At 39.6% G+C, this 22,928-nt stretch overlaps 1 protein-coding gene across 3 annotated transcripts in view; it reads left to right on the top strand.

Moving 5' to 3' along the window:
* PEPD (peptidase D) overlaps nt 1-22,928 on the top strand; it is a 365,025-nt gene that overhangs the window by 263,972 nt on the left and 78,125 nt on the right. For all 3 annotated transcript variants that reach the window (XM_046899469.1, NM_001079717.2, XM_046899470.1), the window contains 5 exons: nt 848-895; nt 2,544-2,605; nt 8,931-8,975; nt 13,449-13,524; nt 14,933-14,979. In XM_046899469.1, the coding sequence (XP_046755425.1) occupies nt 848-895; nt 2,544-2,605; nt 8,931-8,975; nt 13,449-13,524; nt 14,933-14,979 (278 nt within the window). The remainder of the gene's footprint in view (nt 1-847; nt 896-2,543; nt 2,606-8,930; nt 8,976-13,448; nt 13,525-14,932; nt 14,980-22,928) is intronic.

Here is a 22,928-nt window from a genome sequence, read left to right as displayed (position 1 = left end):
CAGAGAAGAGGCCAAGTTAGTTACCTCCTGAGTACTGCACACTCCTCATCAGTTCTCTAACAGTTAAAAAGATCAGACTGTTAAAAAAGTTGACTAGTCTTGGAAACAAACCTAAAACTTAACATTAACTTTGAAGAGACCAGTTTTTTGTGTTGCTAATAGTGTGGTAGGGAATACCGAAGTGGGAAGAATGCTAATTGAGTGCAATTGAGTTATTTTCTGATTGGAATAATTTTTTTGAGAGGATAACGGTTTGATGTTTTTATTTGAATCCATGTGTTGGTGACCTCAAATGGAGCAGAGCTGAGAATTCAAAGCCATTAATCTAATCCTGTGTAAGGGAAAGGCACGTTTTAGTCTAAGTTTATAAATGCTTGCAAAATGGTGAGTGAACCTGTTAGAAGTGTGTGTCACTAGGAAACGACTCAGAAGAGTAAGAGTAAATACTCATTTTATTGCATCTTGACATGATAATGTTAATGCATGTGTTTTATGTGCAGTAGTGCACTGAGGATACAGGGTACCCTGTTAGTCCATATTACTGTATCAAGTTACACCTTTTCTGCTAATACTTCCTCTGTCTTCCAAATAATGATTTAACCTTAAGATAGTTACTATTTATATATTTGAAGGTCACCAGGAGCATAGGTAATGTGTCTGTTCTCTAAATATTTTGTCATATACTGGCTCTTGAAAGTGTTGTGTATCGGTACAATGTATGAAAAGTATCAGAACAGTTTTGTATTTCCTGATTGTTTAGTCTATATACAGCGAATTTTGATGAAACAGTTATCCATGTGATTATGAAGAAGAAAAAAAATGACAGCGATCTCAAATTTGTTTTTAGATAGCCAGTGTCTTGGCTTCGAAGAAACCTTCTGTGCTGCTTACTTTGGTAAGTAATAGTACTCTGAAGAGTAACTACCAATTACCCTCAACAAGGGGATCACATTGTTAAGTATTTCTCTACTCTGTCGTTCCATCTATATCTTTTCCTCCCCATCCTTGTGAAATTTGAAGCTGTCTGTCCATTTTAAACTATTCTTCTGGCTACACCATGACCTTATGCTTTTTGACTTGTGACTTTCCTGCCTATACTATGGAAGGCTTTGCCTGTGTTCTGGTAAAATTTGGCAAGCTTGCCCAATGTGGGCCTTGCTATCTTCCAGTCTTTATTGAACGACTCTGAAGTCTGTGTTCTTCTAATGCTGCTCTGGCCATGTTGAGCTTTTCTGTGAGAATTCTGTAAGCATTCAGGGGATTCTTCATGGGATGGGCTAGTAAAAACAAATTCTGCAAGGAGGATGTGATTGAATGCCTGCCAACTGGCGCTTGCTCTGGAAGTAGGATCAACAAGTGGAGGTAAAGCCTGCAAGCTGCTTCTTCCCTGTCACCTCTTTCCCAGCTTCTTTTCCTGACAAATACTTTGTAGACCTATCTCTCACTGTTAATAGTATCTGATTTGTTGTCTCCAGTCTACGTAAGAAATGATTTGCTGACATTAAGCTTTCCCTTACAGCAAATGCAGTGGCAGCTCCTGGGTTTCTTGTTTTCCCGTGATAGTTGCCAGACAAGTCTTAATAATAAAATATTCCTCCTTACACGGTCACGTAGCATGAGATCTCATCTCTTTATCCATTGTATTTTGGTCCTAAATCTAATCTTCAGTCTTTCATTGTTAATATAAATATTAAAAAGATGAAACTATCAATAGCTTTCTTTTATGTTGTTTCAGAGAAATGACTGAAAAAGGGCATATTTGTCCATCTTGGACTCCTTGTGTGCATTTCCGCATGTCACATTGTTAATTAGTTGTCTCTCTGTGAGTAGTCCATTGTAACTGGGAATTTTAACAAAATTTTTGGCTGCGAGAATGGAGCCGTGATGCTTTCACATTCCTCCCACTGCTGTGATGAAATTTATAGAGAAGGAAAGAGCGCTTCTCTTAATGTTGGCTGAAGGGAGGCTTGGTCCTCTCCTCCCATGGTTTCATTCTAAATACAGAACTGTAATGCTGCTCCACAGGGTTTCCCATATGCGTGTCAGAAGTGTTCATTTGCTGTGTAGCAGCCAAAATCCTCATGCTTATGCTACTTGCTTGAATGGAAAACTATAGGGGGACAGCAGCACGCTGATTTAAATAGTAAGCATTGCCAAGGCATTGCAGAATCGTTTCTTTTAGAATTAAACTACTTCAGAAGAAACCTTGGTTCGTTGTTATTCTCTTGCTCTTTGTTATTATATAGGTCTCAGCTCCTTTGAAAACTAAAGGGAACTGGAAATCCAAGCCTACCATTTTCCTAAGCAGCCTATCCTAGCCCAAGTTATATGCTGGTCTCCTTTGAAATAAGTAATTTCTTATATTGGTCTGCATTTAAACAAATAGGCTGTCTTTTTTTCCCCCCTTTTTTTGTAATAGTGATTCAGGTAACCGTATGTGTTTTCTTAGAGATTTACTGCTGTTAGGCTCCCTGCATGATTTAACTTTTAAATACTTGTATTTGGCTCACAATTGTGGTCACTTCAATTTTTTTCCCTTCCAGCGTGGTGTTAACACTGATAGTGGAAGTATCTCCAAAGAAGCTTCATTTGAGGGAATTAGCCAGTAAGTGAAATTTTTTTATATGTTGTCACATGGTTATGTTGAATTCATCTTATGTTTCACATTAAACGATGTTTTTCCTAATGGCAGGATGTTGAATGGTAAGTCAAACTTTTGACATGCTTCTACTGATTTGACTTATAGTTGGGGGGAGGAGAGAGAGGTTGGAGATCTCTTTTGGAACTGAGGCGATCTGATGTTTTCCTTCCTTGGTTTTTGTCCTAAGTAATTACAACCACACAGACATGTTCTGTGACGTTTATTCACACTTTTAGAGATGGAATACTCAATTTTCAGATTTCAGGAAAAGGGATATTTATGAGCATCCTTTTTCTTTTAGCGACTTCCTTAAGAATCAGTACCAGAATTAGGAATTCTGGCACATACTTTTTTTCTGACAAGTTATAGCAAGTGCAAAATAAAAGATCACCTTTCTGCCTTGACATGTCCTTTTAGTGTCCCTTGACAGTGTATTTTTCTGAAGCTTGGCCACCAGTGGAGCTCCTGTCTTTCTACCTGGTGTATTTTGAAAAGGCTGTTAATAAAAATGCATTGCAGGCCCCTCTGGGAAGCAAGGATGGTGGCCTTGATTTTGAAGGAAATGCAACTGTTTTTTTTTTTTGTTTTAATGTCCTAAAATGAAATGATTTTCCATTTTATCCCAAGCATATGGCAAAAAATCCCAAACTTCTCATTGAAAAACCTGCTAAGAGGAGCACGCGTGCTGAGATGTTGAGTAGGTGGCCTTTCTAGTAGTCCTTGACTCATGGTCACCCTGCTGTATTTTTCTCCATCCACCTCTGTCCACAGCACGTTAATTCTGCACTGATAATTGCAGAGCACAGAATGTATTACAGTTCTGAGCAGTCATTTGTGTAGTCAGATGCCATGTGTTCTCTTCCAATGGTGTTTTCTCTGTGTCATGTGGACTGAAATCTGATATAATTATTTTGTTTTTCACTCCACAACCTAAATGGAAACCTTATGACGGTGAAGATTATTGCGGACTGTGCTGGCAGACATAAGTATCTTTTGCTGCCCAATCAGTGAAATCTGAACTATTTCAAAATGTAATCAAGGCATTTTGAGTGAATATTTGGTGCCCTTTCTTTTCTGTTGCTTTGATCAAGTAGATACTCATTTATGCTCTCCACGTGCAGATGGACTCCAGAATTGATGTAGAGAGGTGCCTTCAGTTTTATTTGAGAAACCTCCATGTGAAATATAAACACTTAATAACTCTAGAAGTAATTATTTAAGGAATGATGATCAAAGGTCTGCAGAAATTCCTTTTTCCGTCTGAATTTCACTGAAACACTAGAGCTTTATTATTAACGTGTTGTATGACTAGTCAGCATTAAGGTAGGAGGCCCTTCTGTTTGACACTTGACTTGAGGTACTGATACAGTGTATGTCCCAAAGCACTTGAAGAGATTAATGATATTTTCTCCCTAGTTTGTGGTAAACATGCTCTTGGTTGCTCCAACTGCAGTGCTGCTATGCTTTTCAGGGAGCTTTCTAGCAGTTCAGCAGAGAATCCCTTAGAGAACAAGGACACGCTCACCCTTTCCACCCCTGGGCATCGGATTTTTCCTTTTGCTACCTTTGACCGATCTGCTTAGCGTCTTCCTCTCTCCTGCCATGTCCCAATGTGAAAGAGCACTTGGTGATTTTGTTGTTGAATATGCTAGAGATCCACTCCATCTCGCCTCTTTTGACATATTTCATGCCCTCGAGCCACTTGTCACTCCAGCCTTCTCCTCATCTACCCAGCTCATAATCTCATCTTCTCGGGGGCTGTCAGCGCTGTGGTTACAGTGGGCTGTGGGCCCACAGCAGGCAGTGCAGAGATGGAGCCCGGCTGGTGGGACAGGGAGGAGGGGTGAGCTGCCATGTGAAGTCTGATCCCCTTCGAGCTTTGTAATTGCATATAAATCAGCCAGTTTTTGTTTGTTTTTGACACAGACTCTAACTTCAGCATTTATTTCTTCTCCACTCTTGTATCAAGTTTATTGAAACTTGTGTATTTCTAATATATTGATTTCTTCCAAGTTGAGCTTGTACCAAGCAATGTGTTCTTCTAAGCTGTGCTACTTTGTGTCTGGCAGCGACTGCACCTTGCCCTCTCTCTTGCTTGTCCAGACTCAGGTTCAGCCATTAAGTTGTTTCATTCCTGTGTTCCTTTCCATTTTCTAGATATATCCTGGAGATGTATCTGCTTGGCACAGTCCTTTTATGTTTCTCCTGCTCCCATTTGTCTTATTTCTCCTGGACTGAGTGTGCTCCAGTGGAGATGCTTCTCCCCCCCCCCCCCCTTTTTCCCCATATGGGTAATAATAGAAATAAATACATCATTTCCTGAACAAGCTGAATCTTGCTCTGTTTGGAGGCTCTTCTGCTCCTCTCAGAAGCCACCTTTTCCTTGCCCTAATAATGTTGCTACCCTGCCTTACTTTTTGAACCTTTTGAACTTCTTAGGGAACATAATTATCCAAACTACTTCATTATTTTTCCACTATACTAAATAATCATTTGAGGCAAAATGGCTGCTGTGTGTTATTTCCGTGCTCACTCAGAGCATCACCCAAGTTGTTTTTGTTCTGTTGGAAACGATCAGTCTTGTTTGTATGCAGATAATAGAACCCATCAGAGCTAATCAAATCACAGTTGTTTCCATAATTTGCATATAGCTCTCTTTTGGATAGCAAGTTGTGTCATACGTTTGAGTTCTTAAAATAAATAAATATTTGCTAATATAATTTTTTTAAAATACAAAGCAGACATGTTGCTTGCTTTGGATGGTAAAGACCAACTGAATGCTGGGCCAAGGCCAGTTTGTTTTTGAGTGTCAAGGTCAACCATTATAAGAAAGATTCTCCATATTAAAGGCAATTTTAACATGTATAAATGTTTTAGATTTGTCAGAACAGTCTCATTATGCAGGAGCTGTTGATTTCTAGCCTTTTTTTAAACTAATGAAATTGTCTTGCATGTTGAAGGACAACTGAGTATGAAATCAATTTGAACATGCCATTCACTGTAATATTTCTTAGTTCTGTTTTGATTAAATGGGAGCATTAACACATACTAGATTGCAACAATAGCAAAATGTCATTTGTTTTCTTCCTCGAGACCATGTATCTCATCATCAAGTATTGTCAATTTGCAGATTGCAGTGAAACATAGAATTGGATTGCTCTGCATGATCCTCTTAGCATTAGGGCAGTCCACGGTGTTTAAGAGTAAGTTGATTATTGTCTAGCAGGATCTAAACTTGCTTAAAAGATAAGATAGGATTATTTTATGTAGAAATTCCTGCAGAAACTGCATGAATTAATCAGTATTTGTGTGCTCTGGTTAGTGGTGACGTGCTCTTCTCCTTGAGCATCCTCTTTAACCAGTGACTTTTAGAACATGGCTTGTTTAGCTGCCTTGTTCCTAATTAAAACAAATATAATTTGAGTCACTAGCTTTAGATGTCCAGCAATCATAACTGTGTGGTCTTGCGGCCACTCACACAGGACCCACAAGCTGAGCAAAACTGAGACAGTTCAATCCTTAATCGTTGGCTTCTTTGAAAAAGCTATGTACAGTAGGGCAGATTCTCTTCCAATATGAATTGACACTGTGTTCCTGAGTGAGCCCTAAGATCTTGTTTCATTCTTAACGATATATCAGAGTCTGCTCTTCAGGTGAGAGAGAGAACTGCAGTTCTGCTCGTGACCTCCTGCCTACTCACCGTGACCACAGCACTGCTTTGTTTTACTCCTACAGCCTTTCATTGTGTTTAATTAGTTTTCCAGACTGACAACAGTGAGCTACTGTGAGGTAGGTGGTCGCAGCTAGTGTGTAGAACTTGAGTTTTTGGCAGCACAAAGGCAGTTCAGGAGGAACTGTTAGGGTTGGTAAAGGCACAAGTTGGGGACTGTGAAAGAACTAGTACATCTTCTTTGAAAACTTTTCTGAAAGCATTATTTGACCTATGCCAGTGCACAGTTGTTCCCCAACCTGTTTTATTTATTATTAACAGATGGACACAGTCTGCTTATTGTGAGCTTCATAGTTTTACCATTTGACTCATGGTAAATCATTTGACACGTTCACTTCTGGCTTTGTCTGTGCTTGTGATTAAAGAGAGGTGAATTTTCAGATTGTCAGTCTTCATCTGTATCAGCCCCTCCCTGCCCTTAATTTTCTTTTATTACTTCATAGTGACTACAGTTTATATATCTTATTTACAGAGCTAGCATTGGAGCTTTCTGCATTGCTGCATTTCTTCCTGACACTTGCATTCATTGATTTATTTTTTGTCTGACATGCCATGTCTGTTATTGAAAGTCCTTTGTTGTTGCAGTTGCAGCTTAATTCTTCTCTGTCTAGGCTGTCTCTGGTGCTGCTCACCTGTACGCTTTCCAGCCAAGTAGTAGTAGGGAGCTCAGGCTATTGTGGGCTTTCTAGTATTTTTTTCTAAATTGATGTATACTGGATCATTCAAATGTTTTCCTCTAAATAAATTTGTGTTTAACTGGCTCTTCCATTCCAAATTAGTTCTACGTTGGACTAGCTAGATAGTAGCTGTTGGATTGGAATGATGAAATCCAAAATGTGGCTTTTTTTAATATTACAAGACTTTCCTGTTTCCAGGTGACAAACTTTGTTGTGTAATGATGCACTATTCTGGGACTTCTGGCTTTTGTATTGTGTTGGTTTTCCAGTGTTTTCTAACTGATGCATGTAATATTGAATACCATACAGCCTGTCCTTGTTGAATGCGCAGAGAAGTTGTTGTTTTCTATCTTGGAGTAGGAACACAAAGCTATTAACCTTCACCTTGTTAGGATTTTATAGGTTTATGAGCACGTGTTCTTGAAAAAGAGACATGTTTTTCCTCCTGCTATCTAAGGATGCAGGAAGGCACTGGTACAATTAAAAGTGGCTTTTAAATATTTTTTTAAATTGGATTTGTCCTTTAGTTAGTCCCTTCTGAGGTATTACAAATGGCCATTAACCTGAAGCAGATTTATTTTTTCCTCCCAAAATTGTGAGAAAATTAATTGTTGCCTTCCAACAACCTTCTGAAGGTCTGCTGGGAGCCTTGGAGCATTTTAATTCTCTTAAATTCCCTAACTGAAGAGCCAATGGTCCTGAGCCAGACAAAAGTATCTTTGATGCAGAGTACTCCTTAGGCATTTAAATTGTAAGCAAAAAAAAAAAAACCCTTGAATGATGCTTGAAAATCTATTTGTATTCCACTTAATTACTCAAAGTCTTATTCCGTTGGCCACTGTAATGTTACTGTTTAGAGAGCCTCAAAACAGTTCCAAGGAGACATGAATTGCTAATGCAGAAAATGAATGAAAAAACAGTTTTTGAGGCTGAGGTGAGATGGAAGCGTTGCCTTGTCTGTAGGTAACAACAGATGAGAAGTTATCTTTTTTTTTTTCAGTTTTCCTCTAAGTGATCTTGTTTATCGCATGCACACAGAAACTGGAATGTGTTAAATAATGAAATTAGCAATTTAATGCACTTATATTCACTGAAGAGTGTTTGGGGAGCAGAGTTCAAATTGCAGAACCATTTTGGTTGGGAGAGATCTCTGAAGATTGATGTGGTCCAACCCACACTCATAGCAGTGAATTGGTAACTTAAGATTTTACCTTTGTTAGAAGCAAGTTTTGTGACTATGTCCTGAATGTGCTGTTACTCTGCTTTCTGCACGTTCTTAGAGGTGTGTGCCTGGTTTAATCTCGTGTATTTCAACATGAACTCCTTGCCTCCCAGTGAAGATGAGTGTGTGCTTTCTCTGTTCTGTGATCTACTCTGATCCACACTAACTTCAAATCGAATATTTGGGAGACCTCATTCTGTCCTTCCAGTATTTAAAGGGAGATTATAAGCGGTAAGGAAGTGAACTTTTGACACACATAGATAGCAATAGGACAAGGGGGAATGATTTTAAGCTAATGGAGGGAAGATTAAGATTAGGGAAGTTTTTCACTGAGAGGATGGTGAGGTGCTGGAGCAGACTGTCCAGGGAGGTGGTGGATGCCCCATCCCTGGAGGTGTTTATGACCAGGTTGGATGGGGCACTGGGCAGCCTGAGCTGGTGCTAGATCTACTGGTTGGCAGCCCTGCACATAGCAGGGGAGTTGGAACTAGATAACCCTTCAGGTCACTTCCAACCCGAGCCATTCTATTATTTGCCTTTGCAAGTTTTCACAGCCTCAAGGAGGGCACATTTTTTAAAAAAACAAACCCAACAAACTCTACAATCTCTTCTTTTCTATGCCTAGCTGCTTGTTGATGTTTGTATTTTTGCTTTTTGCAGATTTAATGTGAACAACAAAATCCTTCACCCTGAAATTGCAGAATGGTGAGTAGCAAAAAGTCTTTCTATTTCAGTAGTTGAACATGCCTTTATTCTGAACTATTGCTTCAGAGACATTCTCTCAGCAGAGCCTCCTACTTAGTTAAGGATATGTTTTAAGTTTCAGCTGATTTCACATTATGAGCTGGAAATAAGGGTTGAAAGTAAAAATATGGTTAAGTAACAGCATTGGGAAGTTAAGAATTCATGTAACATTCCTTAAGCCTCGAGTTTGGATAAAAATTGTAATAGGATGTGTTTGGAGCTAAGTCACATTTACATAAATGTGAATTTGTATGAATAAGAGAAGAACTGAGGATAATTCATATTCTAGCAATGCAAATCAAAGGTAGGTGAAAACTAAGTCCAAACATATAATATTTAATAAGGTGTTATTGCTTCCCTAGGATTTATTTTAACTTCATTAATTTTGGCAAATCATTATTCATATAGCTGTACTTTTTAATTCTAGGAGAATTCTACTGCAGCCTGTCTTGAATAGTAAAAATTAGTCTGTGTGACTTAGTGTATTAGGAGCTTGTAGAGCATTGATAGGAGAGGTCTAGAAATCTTCACATGTGCTCTGAAACCCTTGATATCCTACTGTGCTGAAATGGTCTAAGTCATTTAGAAGTTCTTCAGAAAGTCGTATTTACCTGCAATGATACGACTGCTGCTGTCAGCTGGCTGGTTTGATGTGAGCTTTTTGCTGGTCAGACACAGGGAACTTCCAGCCTCGAGCACTTCATAGTTGTGAGCACCACAACCTGAACGAGCTTCTCCAAGTGACCTGGCAAGCTGTCTGAGGACTGGGGAAGGGAGCTACATCTTTGTGTGTCCTGTGGCTTGCTTAATTTCTTGTAGTCTTGTTAGCAGAGGAAGATAAGGAACAGGAAGGGGAACATGAAGTGGGCCATATTTCCAAGCTTTGATCTCTAAGTACAAGCGTGCTGCAGGGAGAGAGAGAATTTCAACTGCAGAGGGTTTTGCTTTAGAGCTACAAGCTTGTTCCCAAGTCAGCTTTCCTGGTAACATTCACCTTATTAATGTGTCATGTGATGAGCTTCTCTTCTGTGTGGTTTGGCATAGGTGAGGGGCTTAATCCTTCTAGAGGAGGCTCAGGGATGGGCTCACCTGAGGTCTGTGCCCCAACGATATTCTGAGATAGACTTAGCAATAAGGCAATACAAAGGCAGCACTTAAGAGTTGTTCATTTTAGTGAATGCTTCTGTCAGTAAATGCTAATCCAGAACTCTGGTTGTGCCTCCTCTGTGATCTTAGGTGGGAAGGAATACTTGAAATACTTGGTATGCACCTTCTCTGTGCCTGCCTTTGAAGAAAACAGAGTTTTAAGTGAAGCCAAAGTTCATACTTGCAGTCAAGAGTGTCTTAAAGTAGCTCATCAAGTTTGGTGGCTTTTGTTTGAGTTAAAGTATGCTTAAGACCACTGTTGGATTTTAAGTATCCAGTGAAATTAATATTTGAATGACAGACTCTGTGTATTAAACCCTCCTAAATTAGGAATTTCCTTGGAATCTCAGACTGTTGCCCAAGAAGCTTTCTTTGGAAAGCAGTAACATTTCTAGAATTAAGTACATCTTCGTTTCGGGAGGGTGGATTTTTGGATGGTTATTTGATATATTCTCTAGGGTAGGAAATTCCTTCATTTGCACTGTATGCTTCCATTGATTTACATCATTTCAAATGCAGCAAGCTCTGGACTTCTTTGTCTTGCATGATAATTGTCAGAAAAACTGTTCTGTTAAAAATTCCAACAACAGGTGAAATGGCTGAGCTTTCTGAACCAGCCGGGAAGAACTGCAGGCTGCAAAAGGCATCTTTACTGTTCCTTACTCTTGCAATGCAAAAAGGAAAAAAAAAAGAGTGTTTCAGTGCTGAAAGGGGCAGTGTTTGTGGTTGAGGATCTGTTGCCTCCCTTTTTAACTCCAACCTTTTTCAAGTTCACAGTGTTTCATGACTTACCATGAATCTTGTTTTCATTGAGTGGCTTGCCATTCTTAATCTAAGAACTGTGTTACGTGCTGAATCTGTACATTTTTGCAATTGCATTAGCTTGGAGCCTGGAAGTGATTTGTTCCTGCTGAAATATTAATGAATGTATTCAACATGTAACTGGTCCAAGAGCTGTTCTTAGAACACTGAAGTTAATGTTACTAAACAAAGGTAGGGCTTTTTTCTAGTGATGCCTTGGAAGTGGGGGGGGGGGGGGGGGGGGGAGGAAATAATAAAAACTGTGGGTCACTCATCACCCACGGGGTTACCATGCAGTACTAACAAAAATGCTGGGCTCTCAACACCTCAAACCCAGTTTGGGAGAGTCATTGCTTTTTGTTATTGCAATTGAGGAGAGGGTGCTGAAATGAAATACCCTTCTGCTGCACGAGTGTGCTGCTGGGAGCTCCATCAGCAGTACCAGTGCAGCCAGCATGGCAGCCCAGTGAGTTCTCTTTGGAGATCTGCTTGATCAACATCTACCCTGCTAGCAGTTGCCTGGTGATTTCTGTTGTTCTTGGAATTAATAAATGCTTTCTGTAAAATGTTTTGATGCTTGACCTGGTGCAAATGAAGGTGATGAATTCCATAAAAAGGCTAAGGCTAAATATGCATTTGGATATGCAGAAAGATACCAGAGAAGTTATGATTTAAAATAAGTGCCTTGACCCTGAAGCCTTATGATCTAGTCAAGTAAAAGAGATACTGTTTGCACTTATAGTTGAGCGGTTACTAACTTGTATTCCTACCAGATCCCAGTAAAGAGATGAGACATCTGAATTATGGAACAGCCTATTTTTCAGGCACTTGCAGAGCGTGGATATGTACTGTATATTGAAAGTAATATAAAGGCACATCAAACAAGTATTAAATTACCCTGCTAGCACATGCAGTCTTCTGAACAGGATTTAAAACAAAATAATCTTTAAGCCTTTGCTACCTCATTCTAACATGAATATATTTGAGCTACTGTTGTTTGTCTTAGCTAAAAATCAAAAGCAGAAGGTTGTTTCCTCATCCATGGTGAGGAGCTTACATTACTCCAGTGGAATTCTGTCACCTCGGTGTGCATTTTAAAATCTAGTATTTCTCATTCTCAGTGTGCATCATGATTACTGTCGTCTTCCAATTCACTAAGAATGTCTGATTCCTTCCTATTTGCTATTTTTCTGTTTGTTAGAGCATTTTGATATCACCATTTTTGAAAAGGTATCTTTACTCTTGCCAGAAAAATTCTGTTTGGGTGGGAGTGGCTGTGCCACACAGCAGTGCAGTCGCTGTCAGTGAGAAGTGCTCTTATCGCATGTCAGAGGCACTGATGGCTGAGTAACCCTCTTCTGGACTCATTAAAACAAACTGCAGGAGCAGAAACGTAGTAAATAGTTTTCTACAGCAGTATGAGTAGCAGTTGTTCTAACAAAGAAAAAAAGGTGCCTCGGTGGCAGTTTGGAAATATCCCAGTTGCAGTGCATTATACCTGCTGCAAGCTCTGGAGTGGAGCTGGAAAATACAATTCAGGTATTTTCACTGAATTCAATAGATGCAGTTCTGTTCTTTGTAAACAGTAACTGTTGTTCGTGGCGGCCTTTGAGGTGGATGTGAGAAATATTAAGAAATCAGTATGTGTAGCAGTAGGAAGAGTAGGTGGCGTTCAATAGAAAGTAGGAACTATCTCCACTTCCCTGTTCATGTCACACAAAATAGCTGCTTTTATTTGAACTAGGCAGTAGAAAGCAGTGCAAGTAGATAAGAATTTAATGTTACGTTTTTAGCTGAGTTCAGAACAGAATATCAAGGCTCATGAATAAATGCAAGTTCAGCAGTTCATAAGGCATGAAGAACAGGGTGTTATTTTTTATTGTGTTTTCTGAATACAGGAAGGAAAGTGGACATTGTGGCTGTAATTACTGCCTCTGTGGTTTCTGATCCTCATGGTTTGGATTTTAAATACTAAACAGATGCAGTTTTTGTTCCATCCGTTCCCCTGAGGTATTGCAGATAGGTGGGAGTTGGGATTGTGCTGAATTAGAAATTCTGGAGCTCTGGAAATTTCATTATGTAAACTAGTTTCAAATTATGTTTAAAAAGTAACTCGAGTATGCCTGTACAAATGTTCCACTTGTAGTGTTGAGCAATGACAAATACGGAAATCCATTGCTTTTGTTCCAAATGTGTTACAGAATGAGTTGAAAAAAGGTTGATTGGACCACTTGTTTATTCATCTCAAAATAATGCAGGCTGATATTCGGAATGCCTGTGACATTCCTTTGTAAGATTGCTTTGCTAGTGGTGAATCAATGCCAATGGAACTTCACTGTCATGAATACTTTAATAAGGCTCTGTTCTTGAGGTATACTTGGTCTTATTTTACCGTAGGTGATGAAGATTGTTTTCAGGTTATTTTATTTTGTATTCTTAAGCTAAGAAGTTGCAACCTAACAGATATCTGTTCTACTTTCCTTTAAGTCGTGTGATTAAGACAGACATGGAATTGGAAGTTCTGCGCTACACCAATAAAATCTCCAGTGAAGCTCATAAAGAGGTAATAGATCCTTTACTGTTAATAATTTTTGCTCTTAGTGTAACAGTAGTACTCAGAAAACGTTCCCAGCAACCCTGAATTGCTTAGTAATAAAATAATGGAAAGGCTGGATAGAAATAAGAGGGTAATATCCCTCCTATTACAGCCCGGTAATATACCTTGCATTGTCCTTGAACTCACTGGTGCATTTGTAATGTATGAGAAATGAAGTGTGTTTTTGGATAAAAGCTGGAGCCTCAGCAGAGGGTGACCTGCTTGCAATCTGTCTGCTCTGTTTGCACAAATACCTGTATACAGCAATGGGGAATGAGATGAAGATTTTTCATCTGGCCCACATCTGTGTGTCCAACTCTACGAAGTCTAGCTCTGGCCGTTTACTTAGGTCAGATCCTTATAAACTGTGGGAGTGTTTGCATGCACAGTGGAGGACAGGGCCAGATTTCCTTAAATTGCTCCTCGGAGGTGAGTATGTCCCTCTGGTGCAGTGCTTCTCCATGCCATTCTGCCAGCACTGCAGCACTCAAAGATAAAGTCAGGCTCTCAGTGGAGCTGCCTTGGTTGGACCTAGTGCTGTATTTGTAGCATCGTATTGCTGTACTGGTATTGGTGATATGATTAACTTAGGTGTCAGTCCTGTACTCTATACAGTGACTCAGATGCCATGAGTTCTGAGTAAAGACCAGAGGGAGCTCAGTGAAAAGCATGAGGGTATTGACTAAACTGCTGACTTGGCCCCTGTTCTACACATTTCTGAACTGCGAAGCATGAAAATATTTGGAAGTGCATATTGTGAAGAGTATGCAATTGCGTTCATTCTCCTTGGCCATTCGTAATCCTTAAATAATGTCATCCTGTCTAAGATCATTCCTTCTGCAGAGCTGCTGTTTAGTAGAACTTCCATAATGCAGAAACAGGCAAAAGAATAATGCTGGTCCACATTCTCAGCAAACCTGAGAACGAAATTCAGACGTGAGGTGTAACATGGTGTTACCTCTAGCAGTATTCTGTTGATTCAGATTACAAAGTACAAAAGAGGATCTTCCTTTGTAGCATATTCCAGTTCACAGTTTTGTTTTGCTGGTGTATCATAAAACAAAAGGATGTGCTGCCAAGTTCACCAGAGCTTTCAGAATTTAGCATTGGTATTTTGATGAGCTGCACTTCATTAGGATATACTTTGGCAATTAAGTTTGCTTTATTGCTGGAAACTGCGGGCATCTTAAAAGATTAAAAAGAGTTTGATTTCTAATACAGTTTTGAAATACGTATACTGATGTAAATTTAAATGAAGTACAGATTATATTTCTGTAATATAGGTTTCTCTGGAGATGCTCAGTTATAAGTAAATATTTATAAATACATGATTCCTTCCTGCTAAGAATGTCCCATGTTAAAATGTATCTTACAGGTAATGAAGGCAGTAAAAGCTGGTATGAAAGAATACGAGCTGGAGAGGTAAGAATTATTTCAATAAATGTAATAAAAAAGGAAAGGTCTGTTTGTATTAGGAGTCGATGCAATAGCTGTGGCACAGCAGTAGCACTGATGCAATAGAGAGCTCTTTGCTATTTGAAGACTGTTTTAAGCATTATTTTGTTATTTTGAGGTAGTGGCACTTCATCAGTTTCAGACGTGTATTTGATGATGGTTGATTATATTTTCCTGGTGGTGTAGTGCAGTATAATTTTTCTGGAGTTGTAGTAATTTATAGAAGCTTTAGGAAATAGCTGTTGTTCTTGTTTGAAGGCGTCCAATAAAATGGTGTTTATGGATAAACATCGCCCTTAAGCTTGTTACGCTTAGAAGTCTACAGTAGGAGTGTTTAAGAACCTTATAAAAGGCTGTGTTCAATTACTTCTTGCCTGCAATTACAAGTCGATATTGCCTGTACGAGGAGCTCGTCTCATAAGTGTGGTGGGTATTACTGCAGCTGTTAAGAAGTCAACAAGAACACCACTCGTTTCTCTTGAAGAAAATACACTATACAAGCATATGTAGAAGGGGTTGGCTGCTGGTGATTGATACAGTAAGTGATGTGTCTAGATATGAGGAAAACATTGCTTCCTCTTTCAAATCAATATTTACATTAGATCATCTTATAAAACATGGTTTCGATCACCAAATCAATTTATTTTTATCTCACATACAATGTTCTCAGTTTTCAAAGTATTACATAATAAAGAAATCGAAAATAGCGGTCATATCTCAGTTACTGTTGTTGTTTCTTGACAGTCATTTTTCAGATGTTAGCAAGCAGACTAATTGGATGCCTTGTGAGGAGAGGAGCAAAGTGACCCCAGTGTTTGTTATTGGATTTTAAAGTTCCAAGTATTTGTAAAAGAGATTGCTCTGTTTTAAACGTGTCCCTTTAGAAGCCAATTCAGTTAAATCAGTGCAACTTCTGGGTACAGACAAGCCCCAAGAAAAAGCCTGAAGCAGTAAGTACAGGGTAAAGGGAATGTACCTGTAGGTCCTGCAGAGCAGAGTAAAATCCTCTGAAGCAAGCATTTATGTTATGCTGGCTTTTACCTCCTCCTGGTTTAACAAGGGATCATGCTACATAAAATAAATAATGCCTTTAGAACATACGCAGTACAGAAAAACTGCTGTTACATTTAAAGAATTTAGATTTCTACAGACTCTATAGTCTCATGCTCAATAGATTGCTTCAAAATGCAGTTACGTGTATTACCAGGCAACAGGGAAAAAGTGTTGCGTACATTCTCATATTAACTTTACATTCTCCATTAACTTTACTAATGCTCTTTGTATTTGCGTTCATATTACTTGCTACCCATGGTTATATATGATGATAGTGGCTCTGGAAGTCAGTGGTAATAAAAAATTTCCATGGAGCAGGGTTTGCTCACAAAGTGCTTTTGAATGTCAGGAGCCTGGCAGCTTTATGTGAATGTCATGCAGCAATGCATAAACTGTGCTGTAAGTCTGTGAGGTATATCACATTGTTCCAGGACATCCATCCTTCAGTCAGCTTCTGCTATACTCGGGAATGTTTTGAAAAGGTTGTTTGTGTCTTTAAAAACAAACAAACAAAGTGGGCAACTGTGTATTAAACCTGTTTAAAATTGCCTTCTGTCCTTCCATACGTCTCAATAGGTTACACTTCTTGACAGAGTCTGAGGTTATTTCACTAATGAAGGAGGTCTCTGCAGACTGTAGCGCCTGCTGTTGAGCCTATAAATAGAAGTGAAGTTTCAGTTGCTGTGTGAAATTCATCCTTGCACCAGTTTCTGTTGCCTTACTGCTTAAAGGAGAGAGGTCCTAAAATGCAAAACTGCCATTTCCATACCTTGCTGTAAAGTGAGTGGCTGCAGCGTTGAAAAATAAATTCAGAAGCAGTCTCAGAAATGTGTATTCTGTATACAAATATATACCTATGTAGTCTAAGAGGGAAACTTTCCAAGACCCGAGAAAAGGTAACATCCAGAAATAGACAACTTTTATTGAAACCATAGTAGTTTTTCAGTTACTTTCTCATTGGCAGCTGGATAGCTTGCTTTCTGCAGATCTGACATATCCAGAATCTCAGAGTGCAGAGAACCGAAACTCTTAATTTGTATTGGTTTATTAAAATATTCACCCTTGTCTTTCAGAGATCAATTAAATGTTAATGAAGCTTTTCATGTTCTGCTGTTGGAGGGTTTCCACTCCTCTTGTGAAAGCTTTTGAATTGTGTGCCCCTCTTCCCCAGGTGCACCTGCAGTTTCTGCTGCGGTGAAATCGTGAGTTTTTGTAATGAATGAAGATATCTCTTGGCATGTGGCCAATAACACTTGCTTCATATTGCTTTCGTTCTCTGACATTCTGCAATATAGCGCATGTTTTTTGGGTAGAAAGCTGATCTGGCCCTCTTTACTAGGAGGAATAGAGCCAGGGATCCCAAAAGCAATTAAAACATCCATTACCACATTGAGGGCGTGAGAGTTGCCTTTTCTTTGTTCATTTGGTTAAGCGGCCTTCCTACCAAAAATGTCACATCACTTCAGCCCTATAATGCAGCAAAACCCATCTAAAGAACTCTTGGAAATATATCCAAGAGCCAACAATACAAAAAGCTGGTTGTATTTCTGGCTTTCTGAGGACTGGCTGGAAGGAAATTAGAGAAATCTCTAGATAAGAATCTCTTATTTTGGGGTTTGAAAGCTAGCTTCAAAAACTTGTTAGAAGTGTTCTCTATGTGTTAGTGTTCGGTGCTAAATGATTTTGAACCAGTAATGAATTAATACTGAAGTCTATAAAAATGAATGCATTTAACTGCAATCCAGTCAGCCCTGATGTGTTTGTTTGGTTTTTTGGTTTGATGTTATTTAATATGTGGTCAGTTGACTTTAAGGAGGCAGCCAAACCGGTTATCTACAAACAGTAATTCTCAGCGCCTGTAATTACGTATAAAGTCACTTTGGTAGGTCAGAGCCTGGATTTTCTTTGATGTAGTTTGTTTAGTATTTGTGCTTATCTCATGTTTAATTAATCTTCTGTTTAATTAAAGGCTTTTAATTATGAAACTGCTCCATGGTGAATATACTGTTAAAATACAGCAAAAAGATAAATCTCTTTAGCTTGAGGAGTAAGTGCAGAAAAAAACCCTAATTTCAGCTGGTTTAGTGCATATATAAAATGCATGTATTTACAAAAGATTTTTTGTGTATATTTGTGAACACGTGTGTGTGTTTATGTACACATACTCACTGAAAGTACTAATTAAAAGAAGTATTTATTATCTGTTTTACGATGCTCCATACTGCTGGAGAGACCTCCTCTAAATCAATGTCTGTCCATTTTTAGAGTGATGTCTTTCATCTGCTCATCATTTACCAAATGAAGTTCTGATTCTTCTGTGCATTTTCTCACTTGTTCCCTTTTTTGTTGGAAGAATAATGTTAAGGTCAGGGTAGCTACTTGTAATTACTTATTTGTTTGGAGGGTTACAGGAAGGTGTATACTATGGCAAGAGAAGAAAAGAGAGAAGAGCAGCGTGCTGCTGGTACGGTACTGAGCACGTGGCGGGTTCCTTGTCCTGTCCCTCATAGCACTGAGGGCCCTGTGGTGGGAGTGCAGGCACATTCCAGGATGCATTGAACCATATAGTACTCCTCATTGCCCCATAATGCTGGCAGCACAAAGCCTTTGACCAGATGGGAACTTGGCTAGTGTAAGGACAGGCTGTGTGCTTGTGGCGTGCTGGGAGTTTGGAGAAATTGCTCCTTGTGGCTGTCTTCAAAAGAGCACCCCCGAATTGCTTTGCATGGTGATTCCATCAATAAAAGCAGCGAAGAAAAGAGGATCTGACCAGACTTGCTCAGGGGATGTGTGATCCAGGAGCTCCTAGGCGTTGGTCTAGTACTGTTGTTATGATTGACTTGCTGCTTTTTCTTGGTGTGTCAGCTTTCCTCTGCAGAATTGTCTGCATTTTGGTGTTACATCTTCAGTGCTTTGTGCTCTGACTGGTACAAGTGATGCAGGGCAATGCCCCGCCAGCCCACTGGAGAAGTTCCTGGCTGTGACACTGTTCCCAGCTGTAGTTGCAGAGGCATTGTTGGGGGTCACTCAGAGCACACCAGCCCCAGCTAGAACTTATCCCATTGCATGGATGTGTCCCCACTGTGCTGCCTGTTATGCAGTGTGTCTTGTAGGTCCATGCAACCATACAGATAATTAGAGTGATTTTTCTGCTAGTTAATGGTTAACTTCAACTCCTCTGTGCTCTTACAGCAACAATTTAAAGAATAAAATGGCAAGAAGGCAGCTACAGCGGTTTTTGCTTCTTGGTTTACAATGAGTGCAGACTATTTTTACACTTTGCATCTCACCAGCTAAGACTGATAGGAGTTCTTTATCCTTATTCTTTTCAGTGCTGTCCCTGATTCCAAAGCAGAGCTTAGACCGAGATGAGTTCCTGTCATATCTGTCAATGTTAAATTTCACTATCTGTGGAAGCCTAAGAGTGCTCTCATGGATTATGGCTCTCATCTTTCATTTATCTCTCTCTCCCCTCTGCTCCAGTGGAACAAACCGAGAATAAAACATACATGTTATTTCACTAGAAAATAGCCAGAATCATTTTATTTTCTGTTAGGTATTTCCTTTTAGTGAAATGCTTATTATTTTAGCTAATCTGGATTTGCCAGTTCATGTCTCTTGATAGATTGTGCTCTTTGAATGTCCTTGAGAAAGCTGCTGACTGCTGCAGGAAACCATCTTTAAAAAAATGTTTTGGTTTTCTTTTTCATGCTTGATCTACTTTTTGCATTTAGAATTTCAGTTCAAGCATGGTCTTTCTATGTCCTTTGCATAAGTATATGTGGATAGCAAATGCAAATGACCACTGCACTGGCAAAAATGTGCACTAGATTCTTCACAGTCGCTTTCTGACTTGGGAGTGATGCTGAATTGTTCCACAACCTGCACCAGTATTTCTGCAGAGCAGCCAGGAGGCTAGCACTCTGTTCATCTCAAGCAGTCTGCTCAGTTACCAAAGAACAATTTATTTTACTGTAATTTTAGTGGTTGGTACCATTGGGTAGCCTGAAGGTTTGACTGCTGTATTTCCCAAAGCTGCTACACAATTAGATGAGATTTTTTTTTGTTGGTTACTGTTAACAAAAAGATGGAATGAAAACTTCAGAAAATCTGGAAAAAAAAAAAAAAAAAAACCCACCCTGACAAAGAGGATGGAGGTGTTCTTTCCCCACATGTAGGGAGGAGAAATCCCAACAAAACAGTTCGGTTTTCCTTTGTTTCTCTTTGCCTGTGTGACTGGCGCATACTGTCTGGGCAGTGTTTTGGTACTAAGACGATCCCGTACCTAGTGTTTTTTTGTTTGCCTTTATATCTAGTTTTACTGAAAGTGTTGAAGGAAAAAATGGATCAGCAGCAATTTCTGTTTTACCAACTGTTGGCACTGTACAGCAACCAAAATGCTCCTGTTCAGAGGGGGTAGGAGGAGACTCTGCTGCCTGAGCCTGCTGTGAGGCGACCTCTCAGGTGATCCAGAACTTCCTAAAAGCAGTGATGTGGAACATCCTGCTGTGGTCCAGGGCCAGGTCAGCACTCTTGGTTCCAGGGAACGCCAAAGCTATTTTGGATGGTAAGGGAACCCAAGCAGGTTATTTTAATATATGTTGTTGGTTTTTTTTTAATGTGGATATCTATAGCTTTTGTTTCAGGTGCCCTTAAAAAAAATCTATACATCTCAGTGCTAATTGCTTGCTTCCACTATCAGAACCCTTAAAGCACACAGGAAACTCAAGTACCTCTAGCTCAGTGCAAAGCTGACAGCATGTGTCAGGCAGCTGCTAATGGCCAGGATGGTTTAGCCATTGCATTTCAGGAGCCCAGTGTCCAAAGAGGAGTCAAGTGAAATATCATTCCAGAGAAGAACAGCTGGATTCAGAGCAACACTTCCATTCAGTCTTCCCTCTGCAGGAACGCATAACATGAACCTGCTGGCTGGCTCCATCAGTAAGGTTACCACAGCTGCAGTACCATGAGCTTTAGTTCCCATATTGCAGTTGCACAGTGAATTTACTTCCAGTCACTTCCTTCTGACTTCAGTTCAAGTTCATGAATTTTTGATTGTTCCATGTGATGCTTGTTACTGAGTTTTCAGGTCTTGACTTTGCAGTCACTGAAACTCAAGAAAAGGGATATGAACATCTTTTAAAGTGTTAAACAAAGGTTTGGTTCTGACCGAGACTCACCCAAAGGCTTGGCTGAACTCAGTGGGATGAGCTGGGAAGCACATACAGGTACTGCTGTTCTGTTAATTCTCTAAATTAGGCAGTCCTGGACAATTTCCTAATTCATATGCATTAGGAATTAATCTTAAAATCTGAATTTAAAAATTGATTAAAAAAAAAAAAAACCCTGAGCATTGTTCCTGTTCTGTATCACAGAAGTACAAAAGCAGGTGCATGCGCACACACACACGCACATAATTCAGCGGGAGGGGTTGAGGATTACCTCTTCAGCATGGAAACCATCCTCCAGGACCTCATCTGCCTTAGGGGAGAGGCTCTTTGCTGTGGTAAGTCCACTCCGAAAGGCTCCAGCTGCCCCAGCCCTGGCAAACTGCTTGTTTCCAGTTGCCCTGCTCTATTCTCCCCAGCTGTTGGGAAAATGCTGGGGGCAGAACCCTCTGAGGAGGGAAGTGCAAGTTACAGCGGAACCTCCAGGAGCTTGTTGGGTTGAGCTGCTGGGCTGTGTTATGGGGAATCCTTGAATTGCTGGCAAGGAGCTGAGCAGTTCCAGTGTATTCCCAGCAACCTCTCAGCATTTCCCCTTTTCAGGAGGTCTTGTTCACTTTCAGTAGAGGACAGCTTGGTTCACCTTCTGGACATCACTTTAATTAGCTCTTTGTGTAGAGGAAAGATGTTTAATTGCAGAGGTCTCTTCTGTGACTTGTGATTGAAGTTCCACATAATTGGGTTTTATCTTCTGTGAAAAAAATCATGGAATTGGACCATGTGAGTACTTTAAAACCTTCTATCAGCCCACAAATGACAAAGAACAATTACCATGCTGGTAATTAGCAATTGGCTCCCTCCCGTCAGAGGGAGAGCAGTAGAAGAATGTAGGCAGCATACATGCATATGGAACTGGGTTTGATTGCATAGCAAGATACAACCCGATTTTAAATGCTCTGTCATTGTATGTCCTTACACAGTTGTTAGCACAGTTTATGCAGTGATAATCCATAATTACCCTTCTAATATATTTTTGGAAATCAAAAGGTAGTCACAATTTTTATTTACATTTTCAGTTGATTTCTTTCGGTGTTTCTTAGAGTGTTGATTACTGTTACTTCCATTAGAACAACTTTTCTTCTCAAATTAGCAATGGTTTCAGTTTTTACTGAATCTAGCACAGTATTGAGATAGTGAACCATTTGTCATTACTAATGACAAGCTTGGGTTGCAGAACAGTGAAATGGAACTCAAAAGACAGTGGTCTGAACTGACTGTTATTTGCTGTGGATTTTGCTCATGCTTGTTTAGACAAGTCAAAAGTAAAGATTCTACCATATGTGAGGCTTCAATGAACTTTTGTTCAGTAATTTTTGCTAATTTCTATAGAAGCAAGGAGATCAGGATTTTGTTAGTTGTCCTCTTCTGATAACCACAACAGCAACGTAATTGTGTTCAGACTGGAAGCCCAAGAACTTGAAGGAAATGTGCAAATACTGAGACGATCCATTAATAACAGGATGTCACACATTGACCTTCTAAAAATCAAAAACATTTTAGACAGATGAAATGAAAATGAGCAGATTCTGTTCTGTGCTGCCAGCAATACCGCCTGCATAAATTCTATTCCAAATGGGTTCTTAGAGAATCCTCGTTGCTGTTGTGTGCCAGTGCTGCCTTCCAGTGTTGGTCATGGTG

This window comes from Gallus gallus, chromosome 11 (genome assembly GCF_016699485.2).
Source record: "Gallus gallus isolate bGalGal1 chromosome 11, bGalGal1.mat.broiler.GRCg7b, whole genome shotgun sequence".
Classification (NCBI taxonomy): domain Eukaryota; kingdom Metazoa; phylum Chordata; class Aves; order Galliformes; family Phasianidae; genus Gallus; species Gallus gallus.
This window is presented reverse-complemented; position numbering and strand designations above follow the sequence as displayed.